This window comes from Chiloscyllium plagiosum, unplaced genomic scaffold (assembly GCF_037043375.1).
Source record: "Chiloscyllium plagiosum isolate Xiang-an unplaced genomic scaffold, Cpla_swu_hap1 HiC_scaffold_23, whole genome shotgun sequence".
Taxonomy (NCBI): Eukaryota; Metazoa; Chordata; class Chondrichthyes; order Orectolobiformes; family Hemiscylliidae; genus Chiloscyllium; species Chiloscyllium plagiosum.
Window position 1 is genome coordinate 54,806,890 of NW_028270161.1, and position 25,035 is coordinate 54,831,924.

The following is a 25,035-nucleotide window of genomic DNA, read 5'->3' on the forward strand; positions in this document are numbered from 1 at the left end:
AAACTCTACTCAAGGCTGCACAAGCAGTGTGCAATCTCTACTTAAAGAAAGGAATGGTCCACTAACTGCAGAAAAATCTTTGGGATTTTTCAGAGGTCAACTAGATGCCATGAAGGAAGAGGTAATGCATTATAAAAATGAACAATGATTAAGTGGCACACTTCCCGCCCAGTGTTCCCTGTATGTTTCTAGTGTTAATCATTCTCAACATAGTGGGTCTGACAAGACAAAATCCAACACTTTGTAGCTTGTTTAAGAGTACCTGCATATATCCCTACTACCCGCTTTCTGTAAAATATTCAAAGCAGAATTGCTTAGAAAGGTCCAGTGGTGTAGTGACTTTAGTATTTGACTCTACCCTGGTTGCAAGAATCTTGGCAAATTTAGTTAAATAAAAGTTTACAGGGAGTGAATGGTTTAAGAGTTTTCTCGGCTGTGTTTTTTTAAATATATGTTCCTGTTTTCTGTAAACAGAAAATTCTATGGCCATTAAAAGTAAAGAGCAAATAAAAAGAAGCATGCTTTGGCAATTATGGGTGTGTCACACCTGTAGATGTTACGAACACTCACTTCATTGATTATTTTCACGTTTCAATCAATCAATCTAATTCACTCATATCCTAATTAATAAGAGTCAGAGTCATACAGCATGGAAACCCTTCTGTCCAACCAGTCCATTCCGATCATGTTCCCAAACTAAACTGGTCCCACCTGCCTGTACTTGGCCCATATCCCTCCAAACCTTTCCTATTCATGTACTTATCCAAATGTCTTTTAAACATTGTAACTGTACCCACATCCACCACTTCCCCTGACAGTTCATTCCAGACATGAACGACTCTGTAAAAACGTTGCCCCTCATGTCCTTTTTAAATCTTTCTCCTCTCACCCTAAAACTTTGTTCCCTAGTCTTAAACTCCCGCATCCTAGGGAAAAGACCCTTATCAATCACCTTCTCTGTGCCCCTCGTGATTTTATAAACTCAATAAGTTCACCCCCCAGCCTCCACGCTCCAGTGAAAAACGTCTGTCTTTCCAGTCTGTTTTTATATCTCAAACCCTTCATTCCTGGCACCATCTTGGTAAATCTTTTCTGAACTCTCCCCAGTTTAACAATATCCTTCCTATAACAGGGTGATCAGAACTGCACACAGTACTCCAGAAGAGGCCCTTACAACACCAACATGACGTCCCAGCTCCAAAAGTCAAAGATCTCAGCAATGAAGGCAAGCATGCTAAATGCCTTCTTAACCACCTTGTCTACCTGTGATCCAAATTTCAAAGAATTATGTACCTGAATTCCTCAGTCTCTCTGTTCTACAACACTACCCAGAGCACTACGATTAATTGTGTAAGTCCTGTCCTTATTTGCTTTACCAAAATGCAGTACCTGATATTTATCCAAATTAAACTCTGTCTGCCACTCTTCATCCTATTGACCCAGGTGATCAAGATCTCTTTGTCTTCTTAGACAATCTTCTCCACTGTTCACTTTACCACCCAGTTTGGTGTCATCTGCAAACTTACTGACCATGCCTCCTATATTTCATCCAAATCATTTACATAAAATGACAAGGAAAAGTGGACCCAGTACCAATCGCTGTGGAATGTCACTGGTCGCAAGCCTTCAGTCTGAAAAGCAACCCTCACCACCACCCTCGGAATGAACAGGACTGGCAGTGAACCAGGAGAGTAACAAACGCCAACCAATGGAAAATACGTTTAGCATGCAAAACTCTCCGCAAACTAACAGGGTGCACAACACCCATGGGTGCCTGGCCACCAGCTTGCTGCTTTGACTCACGGCCTGTGCATTAGCTTTCAACCTATTAATTCTTCCTGAAACGCAAATGAAGGAAAAGAGCCAAAATGTACCACTTCAGTGTGATTTAACTATGCCTTAATTAAATTTTCATCACAACCTGCCATTCGATTTAATGGCCTTTGAAGAAACAAAAGAACAATGACTGTAGGGATAAAGGATTTTCTGCTATATACATCAGTGTAAGCTTTGCTCGCGCTCACTTGAGAAGCTTGCTGTCTTTTGTTTGTACATTTAACAACAAAGATAATGTGCAGATTCTATCCTTTTCTAATGTATAACTGCAGCCTTCACTAATGCAGCCTCAAGAGCATGCTTGCTCCGCACTACAGACGCAATATCATTCAGCGTTTGCATGTTCTTCTCAATGTGGAGTGACACGCTGAAAACATTAACAGTTATTTGTGTAATCATTTGTGGCAAACTCGCACAAAACACAAATACACTGTGAAGGGCATTTAACAATCAATTCACTGAGGGGTGAGAGAGAAACAAAAAAAAGAGCAGAATAAAATCTCCAACACTGTAATAACACAACAGAATGTGTAACAAATATGCAAAAATACAAGGCCTGAAAACCATGAGATACAAAGGAATGAAACAGTGATTTTATCAGTATTATGAGGTGGTAATTTTACCACAGAGCTGCTCAACCCATTAGTGAGATTAGGACCAACTGCCTAGCTCAAAGCTGCTGAAAATATAAACGACGTATACCAGGGCTCTTTTGAAACACCACACATCCTTTTCACACATTCCAGACGGACCTATGCTATCATTGCAGGCTGCTGCTTTTGAACGGAATTTCACCGATGCTCCATTTAATTTGCTCTCCCCCCTAGACCCTCAACTCTTGCACTTCCTCAATCCTGCTCTCTTTGTGTAACCTGCTTGTCTTCTGATATCCAGGTCCTGAGCACTGAAATTCCCTTCCAAAAGTTCATCTTCCTCCCTATCCCCCCTACGTTCCCACGAGCCTTAAAACCTGCCTCTATGACTGAGGTTTTGGTCACTTGCCCTGATGCGTCTTATCATTTGTTCGATCGGTTTTGTTTCAAATCTTGATTCTGCTCCTTGAAGTGTTGAAGGTATCACTTAAATGAGAACTTTTAGCATTTTTCTTAACCTCAGGATTGTCACAGAAGCGCTCTATCTTCTATTTGCTCATGGGATGTGGCCATTACGGGCTGAGCCTCAACTTACTGGCCTGACCCAGTTACCCAAATAAGTTGCTTGCTAAACCGTTTGAGAAGGCTGCTAAGAACTAACCACATTGCTGGAGTTACGTGTAGGCCAGACCAGGTAAGAACTCCCTTTGTGAAAGGCCACTGGTGAACTAATGGGATTTTCACAAAAATAGTCATCACCATTAGACGAACTTTCAATTGCAGTTTTTGTTAAAATTGAATTCAAAAAGATTTGAACCCACATCTCATTAACCTGGGGTTCTGGATGACTTGTCTAATGACAATACCTCACCGTTAGTTGATGCAATATTTTTTTGAAGTGTATTCACTGTTGTAATATCACAAAGCTCATTGACCAAAAAACAGTTTTAAATATTCTTCCTTCCTCCCTTGAAGGCTCAGTTTGAGAAGGGACAGCAACTCATCAAGGCTTTTCCTAACTCATAACCTCTACCACCCAAGGGGACAAAGGGTTGCAGATACATGGGAATACCATCGCATCTAAGTTCCATCCATGCCATTCGCCATGCTGACTTGGAAACATATCGCTGTTCCTGCAAATCTTGATTCTCTCTCCCTAACCCATTATGGGCATAGCCACATCCCATAGACTGCAACGACTCGAGAAGACAGCTCACCGCCACCTTCTCAAGGGTAACTAGGGATGGACAATAACCGTTAGCCCAGTCAACAATGCTCACATCCCATTGGGAAATAGAACAAAAATAGCTGATCTCATCTGGGATACTACAGTTGGCCTCAGTACTCCTGGACCTGGAAAGTGGTAACGTCATCCCAAACGTTCCATGGTTGAGGAATATCAGTGAAGAAGGAAATGTTTTCTTCAGAGCAGGGAGGTTTAAGAGAAAGGTGAGTGAAAGATTTTCAAACATATGAGGAACTTTGAAATAGTAAAGACGGTGAAACTTTTTCCAGTGGCTGGAGGGTCCAGTAACCAGAGACGACAGACTTAATAGTCAACATGAAGGAATATCTTTTCACAACCCAGAATGTACTGACTGAAAGGAAATTCAGTAGTAACTTCCAAAAGTTAATGGGATAAGCATTAAAGAGGTAAAACAAAAAGTTGAGGTTTTTAGGCCATGAGCCAGGGAGTGGTATTAAATAGAAAGCTCTCTCTCAAAGCCATGACAAACACAGACACAGTGGCCTTAGAAATCTCATTTCAGCTGTATTTTTTTCTATGGCTCTTGGAAGCAAGATATGAATTTGCCCAAATTGAATGACCAGGGTTTGATAGTGGTACGTGGACCTTGTCAAACCGGGCCAAGTTTCATCAATATACATGAATCATGAGCTTGGGAATGAGATCAGTAGTCAGGGAGCTGATTCCAGTGAAAGATTCCTCGTCAGTCCTTTTAAAATGGTAGGCACAGTACAGTATTTAAATAATCCTAAAGATGCGGCACGGTGGCTCAGTGGAGGCACTGCTGCCTCACAGGACCAGGGACCCGGGTTTGATTCCCGTCTCAGGCGACTGTCTGTGTGGAGTTTGAACATTCTCCCTGTGTCTGCATGTGTTTCCTCTGGGTGATCTGGTTTCCTCCCACAATCCAAAAAATGTGCAGGTCGGGTGATATGGCCAAGCTAAATTGCCCAGTCAGGAGTAAATATATGGTTGGGGAATGGGTCCAGGTGGGTTACTTTTCGAAAGGTCGGTGTGGACTTGTTGGGCCGAAGGGCCTGTGTCCATACTGTATCGAATCTAATCTAATCAGATGTCGCACTTGCTGCCATTGGTTTGGTAGCTTCTGAAAAGAATGCAAAAGCTCATTTTGCAATAACTGAAAAATCACTAGCTTCACTCCAAAGAAAGAATTTGGACTGACTGAATACAACCTCAGGTGACCATTGATAGGAGCTGGTCGAAGGTAGGTTTTACTCTACACTGATACTGTTTCCATGTTCATTCTTAGAAAGCTAGCATGGGTATAATGAACTGAATAGCCTCATTTTTGAAACTTTCTAAGCAACCAGTTTAGGGATATTACTGCACACCTCTAAACCAGGTAAGGCTTGAAACCCAGCCCATCTAACCCAGAGTTAGAGACACTACCATTGCATCACGTGAGCCCTAATGAGCTCCTTCAATGCTGTAAAAATTCTATGATCCTATTGGTTCCGATGAGGTGGGATTTCACTCCATCTTATCCATTTCCTGCTGGATAGGTCAGGTTGGAATGAGTCACTACAGTAATAAAAAATACTAAGTCGGTGCTGACACCATTAATTCTCTCAATCGTTCATTTGTGGCAATAATTTGCATTCATTGTCCAGTCTCCATCAGTACACACACAGCAATAAAGATGCTAATCCAATCACCCAGTCTGCCAAAGCCAAACCATATAACTTCCAACTTCTTCGACCTCTGCCACAAGCTTCACGTACAATCACTGATACCCAAGCCATCAATCTCCCACTTCAGGAGCCAAGAGAAGATAATTTTGCACTTCTTGCATACATCTGTGCATTAACATCTGCATTCAAAGTATCATCTAGCAATCGGCATTGAATTCCACTCCGGCTTTATCTGTTCTGTAGAGTTCATTTGAACAATGTTAAGAGTACAAATTCAACACAAATTTCACAAAAGGTGATTCCAACTGTTTCCGAATCACCTTTGAGCAAGACACTTCACAGACACTGGTTGGCAAAGCCAACGTTTAGCTATGGCACCTGCTGTTGCATTACGACCTTTCAAATTAATTGACAACAGCACAGTGTCACACATTTATATGTTTCTCCCCATCCACCAAAGGCACCCTCCATCCACCACCTCGGAAACAAAACATCTCTTCCTTTTGGGCTTACCCTCGGGTTCGCTCTTGATGAGCTCCTCCATTTTCTTCTGCTTCAGTGTGTCCACTACGTCCGCCAGGCTGCCTTTGCGTCTCTCCGGGGTGCCCAGCGCTGTGCCAGACCCTGACTCACTGCTCTGCCGAGCCCCTTCTTCAGTCTTCAGAGGTGAGGTAGATGAGTTGTGTGTAGAGAATAGCGAGGCTGCTTTATTGCCGTCGTGATCCTGGCCAAAATATCAGGGGGAGAAAACAGAAATATCAGCATTATTTTAGGAAAGCGTGTCCAAGTCACTCGATAAGTTGCCACAGCCAGGCTTCATTTCCCTGCACTTAATTATAAAAACAGCATGGATATTTAGAGATAGAGCCACTAATCTGCCTTTGTTAATCATTGCTAATCCGTACCTAATCTAATGTCATTATCATTTCTTTGTCATTAAAAGTCAAATCACTCTGTTGGCTGGTCAATGCCCAGCAAGCAATGTTGAGAGAAATAAGTTATTCTGTGAATCGCAGCAAATTAAAGTCTAGGTTCTCCATTTTGTTGGAGGGATGCAGCTCCAACAACAATGCAGAAGCACAACGGTGTCCAGAATAAAACAGTTGCCTTGTTCAATGACCAACCCATCATCACCTTTAAACACATCCGCTCCCTCCAACCTCAGTGTATCGCAGCAGTGAAGTGTGCCATTGCCAACACTCACTGCAGCAAACTGTCTTTGGCATCCCAAACTCATGAGCTACACCACCAAGAGGGGCAAGAGGAGACTATACACTGGGTTACCATCATCCCCAAATCACACAGCATCCCAACCTGGATACACAACACTGTTAATTCATTGTCACCTGGTCAAAATCTTACAACTCCAACTCCAACTTACACATCCCAAGAATTCATTAATTGATAATGTAAATGTTGCAGCATTAAGAGAGTTATGAATATCACCTGCTACACGAGCTGTCTTGAATATTTCTTAACATATAAACAGGAATAATACAGACAAGTGGCCGTGCAAGATTTTCAGCCCATTGCGTTGATCAGTCCAGAAGACTAGGGTAGAAGTCAGTGGAGGCTGAAGGTATTGGCTGAACAATCCACAGTTGCCAGTGCTCAGTCCACCCTGGATGACCAGTGTGGCACAAAGGGAAAGGGGGGAGTGAGCCCAAACCCCATTAACCTACCACTGCTCCATCAAAAGAGGGAAAACAAAAACAGCCTTGTGGCCCCTTTAAAGTGAAGAATCATTCCAATTCTGAAGCCCGCTATAAATTATAAAAGGGAATATTTGTGCAGCATTAATGTTTTATAGCCTATCCAATAAAAAAAAGGCAATTCTTCGCAAATCCTCAGAAACACAAAGAAAAAAAAGCGTAACTATCAAAACACATTATTTTTAATAGCCTACATAATAAAGCTGTTCCATTTAGTAATTAGGTGCCAAAAAGTGACTTGGAGGCTAAAGGGGGATTAGGCCCTTTACTAATTTCATATTATGGCTATAAATGTGAATTGCCTTATTCCAGGCCTTTCAAGAATAACTTATTTGTCTGCATTTCTTTATAATTATACTAAATTTCCTATTCTGTTCCTATTTCTTCTGCATTCCAATTAATTTCCACTTACTCTGCCCTGAATAGCCTCCTGCAACTACTCTAATGCAAAAGACATCCCTGAATATATTTGCTTTTATCTTTTTGTGTTTAATGTATGAGTTTAATATGTAATGGAAATTGTTGCTCCTTTCTCCTGTACTCCATTTGTATGAAAGGAAGAATATGTATAGATCCAACCAGACTTTTTTTTTTAAGGCTCTTGTTAGACATTTGAAGCCGATAACCTCCAAATCCAACAAAGTGCTTTTTGTTGTTGTTGTTTTTGAAGGTGAAAAAGGGGGGTTGTAAAATTTTCCCTGTCAGCGATGGTCAGCAATGCTCATTGCATTGAATGGAACGGCAGGTTAAACTCTTCAGCTCACAGCGAGCAGCCTGATCAGGTAGTTATAATGAAGATGAGAGAGGCTGCTGTTCATATAGCTGGTGGCGTTCAATGTTAATTTAATTAATGAAGAAAAGATCTGTAAGTAGTGTCAAATTGTTAAAATGATGGGCCTAATTTTCAGAAGTGCTTCGAGAAAAATGTCTCTCAGCAAACATGTCTCCTGGTTTCAATGGGAATCGTGCCTAGAAAGGACGCAAGCCTACAATTTGATGCCTTCTGCTGCCAAAGATGCAGCAGATAGAGATTGGGGGGGAGCAAGAGATAGGAAAGCTGGCAAGCAATTTGAGAAATACCAATGAGATGGTCCCAAAGCCAAGTGTTAAAACAGGGTGGCCGTCCGGCTCATAGGTGTGTCCATCACAGGGAGGAGAGGTGGCCCTGCAGAAAGTCAAAGTTTTCATGTGGCGCTCACGTTTGACCCACTTTAAAGATAAAACAAAGAACTGGGGATGCTAAAGAAAACAGAAAGTGCCGGTGAAAAGCGGCAGGTCTGACAACGTCTGTGCAGAGAAAGCAGAGCTTCAAGTCCGATTCCGAAGAGGTGTCATCCTGGACTTGGGACGTTAAGTCTTGTTTCTCTCCACAGATGCAGCCAGACCTTCCGGGTTTCTCTAGCAATTTCCACTTTTTAAGACATTCCCTCCCTTCTCCCCCACCCTTTGCAGACAAGTGACAGCAAGGTTCAAGGCAAAACCTTCACCTCAGAAGTTCCTTATGAGATGAACCTCTCTTTTTCAACATTGTTGTTGCCTTCTAAATGCTCTACATAGATCAAAGCTGGATAAGGTTTAAACTTTATTCCTTAGGGAGGTGTCTGCTTCATCTCAACCTTATGACAGCTCCAGAACAATAAACCTAATGCAAAACTGGATTTGCCAAACCCTGCATTTGGTGCAGACTTAACTCTGATCCAGAATCCGACTTCAATGCCAACAGCCAATGCCAAAACCAGCTCCCAACTGCTTCCCTCCCAACCTTCTTCCTTACAAACAATGCAAAAATAAGGAGCCCTTATCTAGTGGGAACGAGTACCAATCCCACAACGGTGACCCAAGTTCAGGAGACAAAGGATGAGCAGATACTGACTGAAGTAGGAGGGGGGGAAAAAAAGAGAAACAAGTGGTAGGCCCCAAGCCTACAGAAACTCGAACAATGAATGGCACAAGCAAGGTCAGCAATTCTTACATCCCAAACCGCAAACTCTAAATAGCTAGATATATTGCAATGCAGGTAAAACAACTGAAATAAAGAGAACATCTTGAGGCTAATTCGTAAAACAAGGAATGTGCTTCTAACTGACAAGGAGCAACAGTTCAAAAACTGGGTCTTACGCAGTCCGCAGGATTTGACAAACAAGTACATGCCACATCTCAGGCCATCATGGAGAACAATATTAAATTCACAATCCCTACAGCATGGAAGCAGGCCATTCAGCCCATCGAGTCCACAGCAACACTCCCAAGAGCATTCCACCCAGACACACCCCCTACCCTATACCTGTAACCCTGCAGTTCCCATGACTAATCCACCTACTCTGCACATCTCTGGACACTATGAGCAGTTTTGCTTGGCCAATCCCCCTAAGCTGCACAAGTTTGGATTGTGGGAGGAAACCCACACAGACACGGGGAGAATATGCAAACTCCACACAAACACAGTCACCTGGAGGGTATAAATAACTCCAGGTCCCTGATGCTGTGAGGCAGCAGTGCTAACCACAGAACCACCATGACCCCACAACCCACCCCCCCAACCCAAGTTATCAAGCATAGGTTTATATTTTCCAACTGAACTCACTGAGCCAACAATAGGTTTGCTCAAAACTAAAAAAACTTACTTCAGAATCCCTGCACTCTACAAGTTTTGAAGACTGCAAATCAGCACCTACTTATTTCACAGAAAATGCTTGCTTCGCTTTCAGAATTCCTCACAAGAAGCCATTCTATTTGGCGACCAGCTCATTTAATATTCCACATTTGTACTGAAACGTTTATCTGGCCTTTCACCTCTTTTACTTGGACAGCATAGGAATTGTAGAGTTGGTGTTATTTAATTTTATGCTTCAAACAACCATTACACACAGAAGAGGAACAAGCCTGTAGGTCCGACAAGTCTGTGCCCTCGTTTCACCCCTGTAAGAGAGTCCGCCCCATTCTCCACATCGAAACCTTTTTGCTATAACTTTCTATGCCTTCCTCCCTCATGTGCTTAAATGGCTTCCATTACTTTTCACAGCCTTGTAATAATGAGCTCCAACTTCTCACCACTCTGACCAGAAAGATATTTCTCCTGAATCCCCTGTCAGGTGGTTCTCTTTAATACAGCCCCCCTTTGCTTCGGGAAATATGCACCAATGAAACCAAAAACTATGTGAGGAGGCTCAATCCTTAATTTCCTATTACCTGCTCTGTGCAGGCTGCCGTGATGGAACTCAGAAACAATCCACTGAGAAAGAAAGATTTAAATACCATCACTGCCTCATCTTTTCACGACGGGAATTCTCAACGATGAGCAGGTGACCACTGTTTAACAGTGCGTTAATTCAGTATGACAAGATAAAACAGTAATCTGTGCTCTGAAAGGCTATAAGCTTCTGCACTATCTAGGGACACACCAATAGATTTACACTGCATATCACTTTGTACAATTGCTGCAACAAAGCCTTTGAGTTTTCTTAGTTCTCCAATGTAAATCTCTCTAAACTTCTCTGCCAGTCAGAACGGATTTGGTTGGAGGTAATCTATGCAAACTTAATATCTTACATATGTGAATGGCGCAATCCTCACAGAGGATGTTTTAGATCTGAAATAATCCACTGATCCTGACTCTGTATCAGCTTTCTTTTCTCCGTAGCCTGACATTGAACAAGCTGCTGGAGAGATGTCATTTCATCCAACATGCTTGATTAAGCCACATTTTATGTACTGAGATTTACTTCTCAAGTAATGAAAGCCCCGTGCACTGCCTGATTGGTTATTGTTCAGAGATTATCCAGAAATCATGATGTGGGTATTCTGACATACATGGAAACAAATAAGCAAGGAAGAATTTCACTGCAGTCAGGAAAGAAAAACACACCCTCTACCCCAACCACCCCCCAAAACAAAACTACACACTCCCTTCAAATTGGCATAGTGCAAATTTGATTTCGTAGACCACAGCATGTGATCCAACCCCTGACATTTAAGGTCTTAGAAAATCTACCTCTCTACACCCCATGACGATGCAGTGACTCGCTGCAGCACACACATGCACACTGATGAAGCCACAAAAATTTGGTTCGGGGGGGGGTGGCTGGGTTCAACAGTGGGGAAGCCAATCTTTCAGAATTAGAATCGCCAATTCTCCAGGATTGCCCTAGACCCTCCACGAATTAAAGATTAATCTCCAGGATACTGTTGCAAATATGTCAGAAGAGTGACCCAAATATTTAGGATACTTACCCCTGTTTTCTTTGAACAGTTCATCCTTATGGTTAATGAACTATTACAGTCTGGGTGTCAAGTGTTGTCAAGTCAAGAATCATGGCCGTTCTGATGAAAGGGGACGTGTTACCTCTTGTTTCTTTGCACAGAAGATGCTGAACATTTTCATTGCATTCTCTTTCCACTCCAGGTAATTAGCATCCGCAGCATTTTGCTATTGTGTTTTTATAACTATTTGTTAATTCTGGAACAGGCTCAGCACCAAACTGGTCATGGTCATCCTCACTTCAAGTTTTTTTTTAAAAAACTGTTTTATACCATCACCTGTTTCTCCACTCCAACCCTTCCCCTCAGATCCCATAGCTGGTGTGGAATCAGACTCACAACTAAATGTTCAACAGGTCTGCTCAGATCCGAGCTGAAAATTCATCAATTAATCTTCTACCGCTTAATGGCCTGTATATAGACTCAGAATCTCTACAGAATCTCTACATATTCTGCGTCCACACTGACTCTCTGAAGAGCATCCCACACAAAATCCAATCCATCGCTCCAACCCTGCATTTCCCATGGCCAATCCACCTGACCTGCAAGTCCGTGGACACCATGGGCAACTTAGCATGACCAATCTGCCTCACACAGACACAGGGAAAATATGCAAACTCCACACAGACAGTTGCCAGAGGCTGGAATCAAACCTGGGTCCGTGCACTATGAGGCAGCTGTGCTAACCACTGAGCCCCCGTACTTCACGACCCTATTGTTTGCTGAACAAGCAAATCATTATAGTTATTTTAATCCAGCTGTTCAGAGGAATGGGGGTTCTTGTGGCACAGAGGTAGTGTCCCCATCTTTGAGCCAAGAGTTCTTGGATCAAGTCCCACCTGACCCGGTGGTGTGTAATAACATCCCTGAACAGATTGATTCAGAAAATATCAAACCTGTTAGGGCACATCTCTGAGGCAGGTGGAACTTTAACCTGGACCTTCCAGCCTTCAAAGTAGAATCACTATCATTATAGCACAATGGCTTCCCAACACAACTGAAACGTAAACAGATGCTATGTTCCTTGGTTAGATGGGGTTTTTTTTGGTTGCTGCAATTGAGATATGCAATGACCGGCTGATCCTATATTCCATTCCACAGCCAATGTTTTATTAACCCCACGAAGCCTTCAGTGGGAAGTTGGATAAGCTTTTTTCCTTGACTGATATTTTTCTCTTGGAAATATGATGAACTGCAGACACAGTTATCCAACACTATAGTTTTCCCAGCTCTGTCCATGTATGGATTGAGCCCAGATGAACTGGCACTTCCGCTAACTCTAATGGCTTAACGCTTGGAAAATCTCAGCGCAGTTGACTGAAAAGACGTCCTCGCAATGCAGGACAAATTGCCAGCAGATTTTCCAGGCTCATTCAGGGAGGCTGGCCACCTTCACAGTGGGAATGGATACGTGACTGTATTATTAGGGGGAAACTTCATCCTGTAACAAACTCAGGCTCTACCTGACAATGAAACCAAGAAAGCAGCTTAAAGAAAAATCACACTCTTTATCTGGGTAAATACAAATTCAGTGAGGAATTTTAAAAGATAAAAAGGGATTGCCAAATGTTTTCTAATTTAAAGTGTTCAGCAATTGAAATAAAAAACTCATGTTGTTTGTACTACTAGATTCACTTCCTCTTAGATATTTCTCAAATTTAATACTTTTTTTCTTTACCGAAGCCTTTATTTTTCCCTCTGTTATGCCCATTTTTCTGACGTGTATTAAACAAGCATAAACCGGTTTTAGTACCAGAGTTATTTTTACTAAAGAGGTACTCTTCTCAATTTAACCCTCGCCAATTATAGACTGCTTCTGTTTTCTTTATTATTTTAAGCAAATTAAACCATAATCGTCTAACACAGTACTCAGCACTTAAGCGCATTTCTTTGTCAGTCCTTTATGATCAATTTGGACAGGACTAGCAATTTATTTTCGACAGGGAAAATTCTCCCGAGTGTTGGCAGGGCACAGAATGTCAAAGTAGAGACTGGACTCTCCAAAAACAGCTCTCATCAGCTGAAATCTAGAACCTGGGCTTGGAAATGCTCCAAGAATGCCCTAGAAATGCAGATTAAATTCCTCAGTATAGTGGAAGCAACTATAAAAATAATTGCAGAGGCATGAAAAGAGTGTGACTTTTGTCATTTCATCTGAAAATGTGTTTATTAATTGTAAAGCGGAATTAACGATTGGAAATGAATGTGGTTTATTTGGCCAGCAGCTTGGAGCTGGGAGGATAAATGACAACACTGCTGGGAGCCATGGATGTTCTTTTAGGTAGAAGTTATAACACTTATACATTTCTGTCTTTGTTAAAACATTATCGTTATGAAATCCAGCTAAAACAACATTTCTTGCTTAATTGTATACATGTTGCAGTTAGGATCAACCTACCACTGAGTCTTGCAGAGATGTTGGACTCTCACAAGATGAAGTCTCTCTGGTCAATGTGGACGGTATGTGCAGCTCCTCTGTATGAAGGTTGTTGGAAAAACTTGGTGGAAGAGGTGGGTGAAAAGCAGAGTGTCCGTCACTTTCTCCCTCTTCTACTTTCTGTCTGTTTGTCGCCATAGCTACCTCTCCATCTGTTTCCCCATATGGAGAGGCCGGTCTCTTGGAAGACATCCTACAGGAAGCAAACAGAATTGAGATGTAACCAGTTCAGGAAGCAAGTGTACCATTGAGTCAGACATGACCTATTCCTTTCACAGATACAATAAAGTGAAATCGTTGCGGCCTATGAGATCTTGGTTAACTGATCCATCCAAACGGGAGTCAACTATTGAAGACCAAATGCACAATTTACGTAAATAAAAACTGAGGGGTCCCAAAGTTCAAAGTCCAGAGTCTGATAGTTATGGAAATGCAGGAGTGTTTTAAAATTTACTAAAGTGCCTTTTATTTGATTGGCCTATATTGTGAAGGCATCACTGGCAAGGATAGAACCAGTTACCTCTGAGGTGTTAATAGATCATATCCTTCAATCACTGCTTTGCAGCTTACTGGGCTAAGTCAGGGGCTGGTTAATAGCCAGTTATGTTAGTGTGAGGGTAAAGTCATATTTAGACCAGATGACATAAGGCCTACAGGTCCCTTCCACAAATGACATTAGTGAATTAGTTACAACAGTCTGACAGCTCTACAGTCACTTTTTATTTCAAGTGAATCCAAATTCTCAAACTCTCGAGAGTAGGGGTTTATTGAACTCATGTGCTCTGGACTATTAGCTCAGTATCATAGCTACGGCATTATTGCGCCACAATAAAATAGTTTAAAGTCGTAATCCTGGTATTATTAGATGACAGGCACAGAATTGCAACCAGTCACCGTTTAAACTGGCTCAGAACTGATATTGCTGAGTTATACTGCAAGCTGCAAATTTGGCATCATGTGTAGTAGAAACCAAATTCAGTTATTATTAGCCCACTGTCAGTTATTTTGTTTTTCCTCTGTCAATTTCCTGATCTCCCTTCAAGTATCTAACATTTTGCTGGGATAGATTGATATCACTCAACCTTCATAAAATCACCCAAGCAACCATTATACACATGTAAGACTTTACACTAAGTGCTGTTTGACTGTGGTGGCATCACAGCCAAACACAACCCTGACTTCACGTAACCTCTATCCATGTGTAAATTGGATTGAGGAGTGCTAGAGAGAGATTGGGGATGGAACATTAAATAATTTCTCTTTTTCAACCAAAGGGTTCCTTCCTTTAATAGCATAACAAATAAAATGGATAGCACTTATATTTATAAACACCTTTCATAATCGGAAGACCTTCTGAACTGAATGTGGGATAACTAAAATGCCAGGCTTGGTTCACTGGTACTGCTCCTGCCTCTGAGCCAGAGTTGCGTTCGTGGAGCACACAACTGTGGTTGACATTTAGCTGCAGTACCTAGAGTGTGCTGCACTATTGAAGGTTCCAAATTTCAGGTGAAATGTGAAACTGAGATCCCATCTGTCCACATGGAGCTGCTTTGAATGAGAGTAGAAGATGGGTCAATATGCATTTCTCAGCCAGCCCCATCCAAATCCCTAATTGGGTCATTAATTGTATTCCTATTTGTACGATCCCACTGTTCATATCGACAATATTTTCTACATTACATTAGTGACTACCTGTCAGATGTATGCCTTTGTCTATGTAGGTGGTTTGAGCTATCTTAAGGCCTTTAAAAGATGCTTAAAAAGATTGCTGTTCTTTTTTTAAAACTTTGTCCACATGGCCTTACTGCTTGACTTCAATCTAACATTAACGACCTCCTTTCTATTGATGTAAAGCTTGTTAAATCAACAGAAGATTTGCACCTTGCTCAATTTTGCTTTCATTTGAAGTCAATGGAGAGAAATATTCGACAAAGAAGTGAAAGCATAGGTTTCCAACCTGAATGTGTCAGTATCCTACTGGATGGATTGGGTTAAAATGGCTCCTAAAATATCTTGTGTAACTTGTCTGGCCTATGAGCATCAACAAAAAGGACCCTGTTGTTTAATGTGTTAATAATGTGGCCTATACTAAGAGAATGAGAACTACATTGACATTCAAGCCTGTGGGTATAAACTAGCATTAGTGCACATTTCACTGGAACCAAGGCCTGACCAACAGTAGGGGGGAGCAGTATTCCCGCACAGAATTAAAAATGCTGCTATGCATGGCAGGCTGGCTGACCACTGAGCTCAGGATCTGCTGAGATATTCTTGCCCAGGAATATAACTCAATCAAGTTATTGTTTAATTAGCTCTCATAGTAATGATGGCTCCATACACTGTCTGCATCTAAAACAGATGCAAACTCTACACCCAGACTACAATGTTGACTGGTCCTGTGGATAAGCATGATCTAAACTGACTATCTCCATTCATATCAAAACTTAATCCAGTAGGACAATGGGGTGTAGCACTGGCAATTGTCACAGTTACCCCGGCAGTGCTTTCTAAGGTGAAAGACACTGGCAGAAAACTGTGTACTCTGTGTGTGGTAATGTGTCAACATTCAAAAGGAATATATTTATGATGCAGCTACAGATAGCTACCGGAAGCATTCTTTCCCTATTATCTGTCATTGAGTGATGAATTCTGTTGGATCATTTTAACAGGTATTAAAGGACAATTCTACTATTCAATAGAGTGCCATGTTTCCTACCATATTGTAAATGAGAGGTACCTTATACTAAATCAATGAAATATTGCTAAACCTTTTAAAAACATGTGGCAGGCCTCAATGGAAGGACTGAATCCAGTTCTGTGCTCCCTATGAAAGATGTCAGGGCATCAGACAGGGTGCAAAGGGGAGCATGGATCAGAAACTTAGGTTATGTGGAGAGAGTGGTGAAGCTAAGATTGTTAAGAGCAGAGAAAGGTAATGGAAGATTTAATAGTGGTGTTCAAAACTTAGGAGGAATTTTAATAAAGTAGATTATCTTTTAGAAGTGTTCCCACAGATTGAAAGGCATGTAATTCAGACAGGCAGTTTTAAAAATGTGGGTTAAAGGGCCAGAAAGGGGATATGAAGAAGTTATCTTATGCCATGTGTGATTCTGATCTAGAATCCACAATCTAAAAAGATGGTGGCACTAAATTCAATGGGGACCTTTCGAAGGCAAAATTTGCAGTACTGTAGGGACAGAATGGGTAATGAGATTCAATGGGCACGATGGGCTGAATGACCCCATTCTGTACTGTACTAACAAGATTATGGTGCAGCTGCTCATAAGAAAATATCGAATCACCTCACTGATCATAGAATTATTATGTACAATGTTACAACACAGAAAAAGGATTTTCAGTCTGATGGTCTGTTCTGAGATTTCTGCTGCATACATTCATTTCTCATATTTCATCTCATCTCTCAACCTATTCACCCCAAACTTTATCTCTCAGGTAATTATCTGGTGTCCACTTATGAACTGTCAAAAGGATTCTTAAAGAAAATCCTGTTACTTCGGTGAATGGTGAAGGCTGCCTGACTGTGAAATCATCTGCTCTCAGCTGCGATAACACTAGGGATCTTACAATTGGAGACTAAATCCATGTTTCCACTAGCTAAGAACCCGGTGTGTGACAACTGGGCAAGGTGGAGACTGGAACTGTAGCACCTTCCACAGCCAAATAGGCTGCCTACACCCTCAGCTTCACATGAATAATAATAAATTACGTGGTTGGGTAAAAATGGCCCACGGAACTGTACCAAATATATGGAGTCAATACCTTGGGAAGAGGTGGAGAGAGTGAGAGTAGCAGGATGAACAGGAGAGGGAAAAGGAGATAATGAGAAGGGCAAAGGGGGCGAAAGAGAAAGAAGAGAGAAGGACGGGGAGAATAGAAATCTAAGGATAATAACTAAAGGGATGGATAAAGAAAGAGAGAAGAGGAGAAGGAGTTGAGGAGAGAGTTAAAAGGACAGGAAGTTACCCAAGGAAAAAAATTGGAGGAAAAAAATCCTTGTGTAAACTATCAAATAAAAGCAAAATACCACGAATGCTAGAAATCTGAAATAAAAACAGAGCTGGAATAAAGCAGCAGGTCTGGTAGAATCTGACCACAGAGGCATTCTGTGGAATTCTGAAGAAGTCAAGTTAGACTCGAAGTATTAACAGTATTGTCTCAGTTCAGGTGCCGGCAGACTTGCTGAGTTTCTGCAGCATTTTTTGTTCTCAATTGTGGAAACTGTGATAGAAAACCGTATAAATTGCCCAGTCTGACTGTGAAAACTAAGTTTTAACACTGACTATGTCTTTGAGGGTTCTTTTTCTAGCCAAGCTGAAGGGTGGGGGCGAAGGAATACATGTTATATGCAAGTCCTTTCCGCCATTTTTCAAGTGAGCATCCTCAAGGAATCAAGCAATAAAGGGGTGCTTAAAGGAATTGGGAGACATGATTAAGCTAGCCACCGAAACTGGTTGGGACAATAATGGTAGCAAAATGCTTAACTTCAATAGAAAACTTGATTTCAAAAATGGAAGGTTGAGCAATGCAAAACCACAGCAAGCGAAACTTTCAAAAATAGAAGCTGTGCCTGGCATGTTAGCATTATTCATTTATCAAGGCATTTGTGTATTACACAACTGACATTCACATCCAAATCTCGCAATTCAACAGCAAACAGACTAAGGTCTTATCCTCTCCTTACCATTTCCTATTTCGCATTTCTGTTCCCTCACTGTAAGCAGGTCCTAAGCTGCCATTCCCCAATCTTGCTGCTCAGTCCGCATATGCTCTCTCACACACACAGACTCGGAGGGTGAGTTGTGGCACTTAATTGAGACCTTGCTCCTGACGATTTGTACCAAGTTGAATTCTGACTCCAGAATCATATAGCTTCTCACCTTGGGCTCCAGGGAGACTTATGTGGAAATATTTCTCCCACCCAGGACAGGTGTGAATATTCATACGCACATCTCCTTTATGCAGATCAAGTATCTATTAACAATATGTTCACCTGAACCTTGCAAGAAAAAAAGACAACTCAGCCTGGTCTGAAATATCACAGCATCTCACAATGGAAAAGATTAGAAGTTCCCTTTAGTGTGCTTCAGTAAACCCAACTCTCTGGTGGAGGAGGCTACCTATTTCTCCAATTCAACTGCAACAGGATTTCCAAAATTATCCCTGCACCGACCTCAGTGGACAGACTTAAGGAACTGTGAGGTTTGAAAAGTGAACAGAGGCATGCATGGCTAAAGTGCTTTTATTCTCGACTTCCTTGCTTCTACTAAGCCTTCTCACTAAAAAGTATATAATTTCCAATGAGCAAAAAGAAAACTATTTACATGCTTAAAATCCCAAAGGAGTCGCCATACCCAAACAGCTAAATAGCAGTCAATTACTTGGATTTAATAATTTCACAGAGCTTTTGCAAATATTTGGTTTGAAACCTCTTCTTCAAGGTGCACTGACTGGAATTATATTAAGTTATTGCCTAATCATTTATTTCTCACAGTTGTCACGTCATCTATACCCCCGACAGAAGTACAAAGCTGGAAGTGATACATTCTGTCTTCAGTTGGAAGTACTTGAAAACAATGATTTTTTTTAAACACGTTTGATCGTGTAGAGGGTAGGCCGATTGTTTTTTTTTTGACAATCAGGATTAAACATATTAAAATTCAGTGAGAGTCCAGCTGAATAAACTGCTGTTCCCGAAGAGCGCCGAGAACATGCCAATAATAGTTACTTGTGGGAGGGGGGGGGGGGGTGAGCCTGCATGTGATCGCCCATTAGATTTTGTTTATTTTTTTTAAACTGTAGCATAATAGGAACTTTTGTTTCGGCCTTTGCCAATATGTAAATAAAAAGCAAGCATTCTTTGTAGGTGCAAAGAAAAACTTTGCTACCGTGAATTCTCCAACTTAACGTAGTGACCCAGTCCATATTATAAATTTTAAATCGATCTTACTTTACATGTTTGCGTTAGGGTGGGAGTAACTCTTTCAAACAAAAAAGGGAGAAACGACAAGGTTGGAGCAATTTGAGACGCAAAGTTATCAAGGATTGGGGTGGGTGTGTTTGGATGACACATTGGTATTAGATCCATTGGTCTCAAGCAATGGTCCTCTCGCTGCTGTTCGGCATTAGATAAAAAATTATTTCAGGGGAAAATAACCCACTATCCCACAGGCAACTTGGGTCTTTGAAAGGAGGCGGGGGGGGGGGGGGGGGGGGATGCTGATATGAATTATCCGAGGCGAAACAAGCACCTAAAGAGGGGGTGAAAGAAATCTCCCTTTAAATGATAATATAACCCACCAGCCAGCCAACCCTGTGCTCCTTAGGACAAACCAAAGCAATCTTTGTCTTCTCGCTGCCTCTCAGCCGAAGCTGCCAGCATAGTTTCCTGTCCAGAGGCAGGCAAGAACAAAGTCTTTAATGTCACCCTGCCATCAATTATCAATGGAGCATTGGAGGCTCACACAGGAAGATGAAGAATTTACTCCTCGCTTTGAGGCATTCTGACCAATGCTCATCTTTCAAAACGTGGTGTTCTGAACATTGGCCAATGGACCGGTTATGTGACAGCAGGGGCAGCCAGGCCACCGAAGGATATGGCCCTTCCTTATGGCTCAGGACAATGGGGCCACGGTCCTCAGTCAGTCCCCAGACCCGAGTAAGACCTGCTGAGCAATTGACTCTGAGGCAACTGAAACTCTTACATCAGTGGCATGCCACGACCAGTAATACCGAAAAGACACCGAAGCTTCCCCTTAAACCCATTGAAAATGTTTGTAGCGTTATGAAGGGGAGGAAAGGTAGGAATCAGAAAGATTTTTCAACAAAGAGCCAGCAGAGGTGGGCCGAGTGGCCTCTTCCCGTGCTGGATCATTCCACACAAACTGTTGACTGTTTTTAAACTAAAACACCGGTGCGTTCAGTTCAAATATCCTTTCAGGCGAGTCAATGAGAATGCATCAAGGTTATCATTAACTTTCTTTTTGAATGTTTTGGACAGTACATAAACTAGTAGGAGCGGGCGAAAAGGGGATGGGGGGTACTGAAAGCAGCCTTTGTGAAAAGTTTCTTTCGCTTCCCCGCGTTCTAACTCACCTTTGGAATTCCTGAGGTAATTCAGGAGCACTGAGCATGCTGGAAAGTAGGACCTTGTCAAAACAATCACCAACAATTGTTTCAAACTAAATCTGGCGATTTCTGCATACCGCGGAGGCAGCTGGTCCCTGAAACTCCTGTTGGTAAATAAGAGCGACCCAAAACAAAACAGTGATAATAAAATAAAACAAAGAAACAATAACTAAGTGGGGGGAATTTAAACATTTAAAAAAAACTGAAAGAACTGATCCTGCAGAGGAACTTGTATCGCGGTGTTGTAACTGCCTATGAGGAGCTTCTCAGTCCCCAGACATAATCATACTGCAGCCACTCTCTCCCGTTCATTACTGTCACCGTGACTGACTCGCTCACTGGATGGCTGCTTCCTCATTGTCCAAAAATGCTTATGTGCCAAGTAACAGAGGAGCTTTGTGGCACCACACACACACACACAAAAAAAGCTCACAGTTGATGGTAAGTTATGGACCCTTTGTGAGCGCTGGGCAAAGAATGCGAGAGAGCTCGGAATTTGGCAGGACGAAGCCAGTACCGCACTCTCTTGCGTTTGGAACGTGTATTCTCCGCAAAAAAAAAACAATCGGGCATTGTCAAGGGGAAGAAAAGGCAACTTTGACAGATGAAATACAGCAGAGGCCCCTCCGAGGAAACCTGTAAACAACATGTCACTCACCCGCTCGGTCTCTGTCTGTTATTGCTCGGTAGGATCAGACTCACCAAGAATGGTGCAAATTTACTGGCAACAATTTTTTAAAGTCATCAAATCAAGTTTAAACTCGACCTCCATGGAAACGAGCGGAGTCCCCGTGTCAGTTTTAGCAGTTAACTTTAACACGAGAGAGAGAGAGAGAGAAGGCTCTAAACTCTCTTTAATCTCTCCTAAATAGGGCTGCCACTAAAAGAGAGAATTAAAGCAGAGCTCCCAGTTTCAACGTGGGGAAGTCATAATATCAGAGACTTATCTAGGTACAATCTGACTGGGGACTGAGGTAATCAGGTAATGCAGCCTGACGTGAGATGATATACGCACTGAGACTAAAGTGGCCAATATACTTTAGCATCTGGTGGGAAGCAAACACAAGGCTGTACACATAACGCACAACACACAGACTCAACTATCCACTCCTACTGGGAGGGTTCACTCAGCACAAAAGGCTACAGTATAGAGCCCGCCCAAAATAAAAGGGCCTTTTATTGTTGGAATCTGCAGGTCAGTTGATTAGATTTTTCTTGAGAGAATTCCATGAGGAAATTCCCTTTAAAGCCAAAGTGATTAACTGGGCTATTCTGGGAAGCCGAGCAGACAATGCCTCAATAGTCTCTGTAGCCCATGTCCATGCTGGCACGGTGCACACTAAAAATAAAACCCAGACTTTTTGCCTTGCAGCTGGACAACATTAAGTTCTTAGTGACCACAGGGCCAACACCGCAGTCAATTGCCCCAGCTCAGTTGTGGCGACCGCCAGACAGCACTCCCAGTTTGCATCTTGGATCCGCAGTAGTCATCATTTGTATACGCTCTGCCCTCATGTTTATCAGGAAAATATTTATTGTGCCAAAATCAAAACATTCCTTCCCTTTCGCCTGTGCTCCATTAAGTCGAAGCAGCCATTACAAAGTGAGTGAGCAAAATCTTTTCCAATTACGCTGAAGGATTCGACAAATATTGACCATCCTTGGTCAATGGGGCTACGGCTGCTGCTGCCAGTGGAGATAAAAGCTTTCATTGTCTAGCGACAATATTCTCTCTGGGGGCAACTGCAACGCGAGAAAATAAATGCTTCACACATCACGCATGTACCCACGTATACACACACATGAACTCATGTGCACGCACAGAAACCATGTACATATATAAACACACGAACTCAGCTACACACATAAACCATATACACATGTATACACACACAAACTCATATACACACACACATATACCATGTACACACATATACACAAATTCATACACGCACATAAACCATGTACACATAATCATACATATACCATGTACACACATATATACACATAACCTCACATACATGCACATGAACCATGTATGCATACACACACACACAAACTTATATAAATGCACATAAATCATGTACACATATACACACAAACTATGTACACAAAAGCACACATACAAATTTATATTTATGCACATAAACCACATGATCCCATATTCACAGGCACATAAATCATGCATATATATGTCCACACTTGAACCATATGCACAGCATAAACCACATATATAAACACTATGAACCCATATACATGCAGATAAACCACACATATACATACGAATCCATATAGATGCACATAAACCATGTACACATATGCACACTCATGAACCCATCTACATACATGTTGACCATGTCATATACACACAAACCCATATATACACATAAACCATGTACACATATATATGCAAACAAGTCCGCAAACACACAAACCGTTTAAACATGTACACATATATACACAAACTCACATCCACACACATAAACCATGTACACATCTATATACAAACTCAAAAACACGCATATAAACCATGTACACATATATACACACACTCATAAACATGCACATAAACCATGTACACATACATACACACATAAGTCATCCTACACACAAGCATATACACAGTTCAAAGTAAGCAGACACTTACAAGTATCTACACACACATAAATGTATGCTTGCTTTCAAGTTACCTCACACCCAGCCTTTTAAGCATTCTTTTCAATATATGACAATTTAAACAGTCCCTTATATATAAAAAAAACATCTATAATCACCAATACAAAAGTTCTGCAAATCAGATTCCTCTCTTATGCGGATAGAACAATCTCAACGTGTTCCTGGACAGAAAGTGTTTGCAAAGTTAATCTACACCCACTGGAACCGGTGAGAGTGATGACAGCATTGAGCTGAAATATTTAACACAGACAAGCTGCTGAAATCTTACTGTTTGCACTGAATGCTGAGGCTGAAACTCAGTTTGTCTTTGGGTTCGAACGGGCAGACTCGTGTATTGTATTTAAATTCGATCGCAAAAAGGAACAGGAACTGCTGTGTCCCGGATAAATCCTGCCTGGTTCTGTCTGCACTAACGGAGGAGGCGGTATACCTCACCCAGTGCAGGTAGGAGCAAGTGGACACAATGGTTTCATTGAGTCTACCCCAGCTGTTCCTGTGTGGCGTTGCGCTGGGACTGTCAGAGCGGAGGTAGAAATGACAAGTAAGTCCCACTATTTTGAAGGACTAACAAAAACTAAAACGATGTACTTCGCGCAGTGTCAGTGTCCGATCCCCAATTTATTTTTAACAGCGCGATTGATCTGAACCCGGCTCTCGGTGCGTTTGCAATCTGCTTGAAAAGATCCCATTCAAACTGGCAAACCCCCTGCACAAATTGGGAGGCGGGTTCCTCCCGTCCGTCAGGGAAACAGTTAAGGCCACCTAAGCTGCCCAGTCAAAAGCAGCAGAGCACCTTTGGGTTTCAGGCAGGTTGCAGAAGAACCGGTCAGATATTCCGCTGTTGACTGAGGAGACCCCTCAATTCCAATCAATCAATCAGCCAAAGCCAAAACAAAAAGATTAATTAAACAGCTGTATGAACTTTATAGTGAAAGTTGATCATAGTAATCTTAACTATCAGGATCGCAAACTGACCGAACGAAAGTATAATGGGGATAAAGGGGAGGGGGAACCACTCAAAACGAAGAGTCGTTATTTAATAAAAAACTGTAAGGTGTTCACATCCATAGTATATTATTTCATTAAGAGCTTTTCAGGAGAAGGGATTTGGGAGTAAAACTCCTGGCTTTGTGTAGCGAGGTCACGACCTTTGACAGTGTTCAAGCGCTCCCCTTTCATCCTTTCTATTCCCTCCAGACCCTAACCTGCAGTGAAATTGCACCCGCTAAAGCTGGGCAGACAGAATTCCGCATTGTTACAGGGGCCACGTTTTTTTTCCCCCTAAACAAAACAGATTTGAACTGAGCCAAGGAAACAAAAATGTATTGTTCTTCACAGATGGAAGCGAGGGTTGCCTAGGTAACCAGATTAATCTCCTTTTTCTATTCCTTCCTCTCTTGTAGTGTGGTAATCTGTGTGTTCCTTTCAGGGGGAGAAAAAGCGAGTCTCAAAGCCCATGCCCTAACTAGGTTGCTAA

The 25,035-nt window shown here is 41.9% G+C and overlaps 1 protein-coding gene across 7 annotated transcripts in view; it reads right to left on the reverse strand.

Moving 5' to 3' along the window:
- sox5 (SRY-box transcription factor 5) overlaps positions 1–25,035 on the reverse strand; it is a 375,057-nt gene that overhangs the window by 254,773 nt on the left and 95,249 nt on the right. For 2 of the 7 annotated variants that reach the window (XM_043713393.2, XM_043713392.2), the window contains exons 1-4: positions 21,541–22,082; positions 20,850–20,986; positions 13,695–13,926; positions 5,841–6,051 (exon numbers count right to left, since the gene is read on the reverse strand). In XM_043713393.2, coding sequence (XP_043569328.1) covers positions 5,841–6,051; positions 13,695–13,926; positions 20,850–20,887 — 481 coding nt within the window. In that variant the 5' untranslated portion in view covers positions 20,888–20,986; positions 21,541–22,082. Of the gene's footprint in view, positions 1–5,840; positions 6,052–13,694; positions 13,927–20,849; positions 20,987–21,540; positions 22,083–23,826; positions 24,246–25,035 lie in introns of those variants that run through there. The other 5 variants (XM_043713397.2, XM_043713395.2, XM_087999687.1 and 2 more) reach the window with 4 other exon arrangements.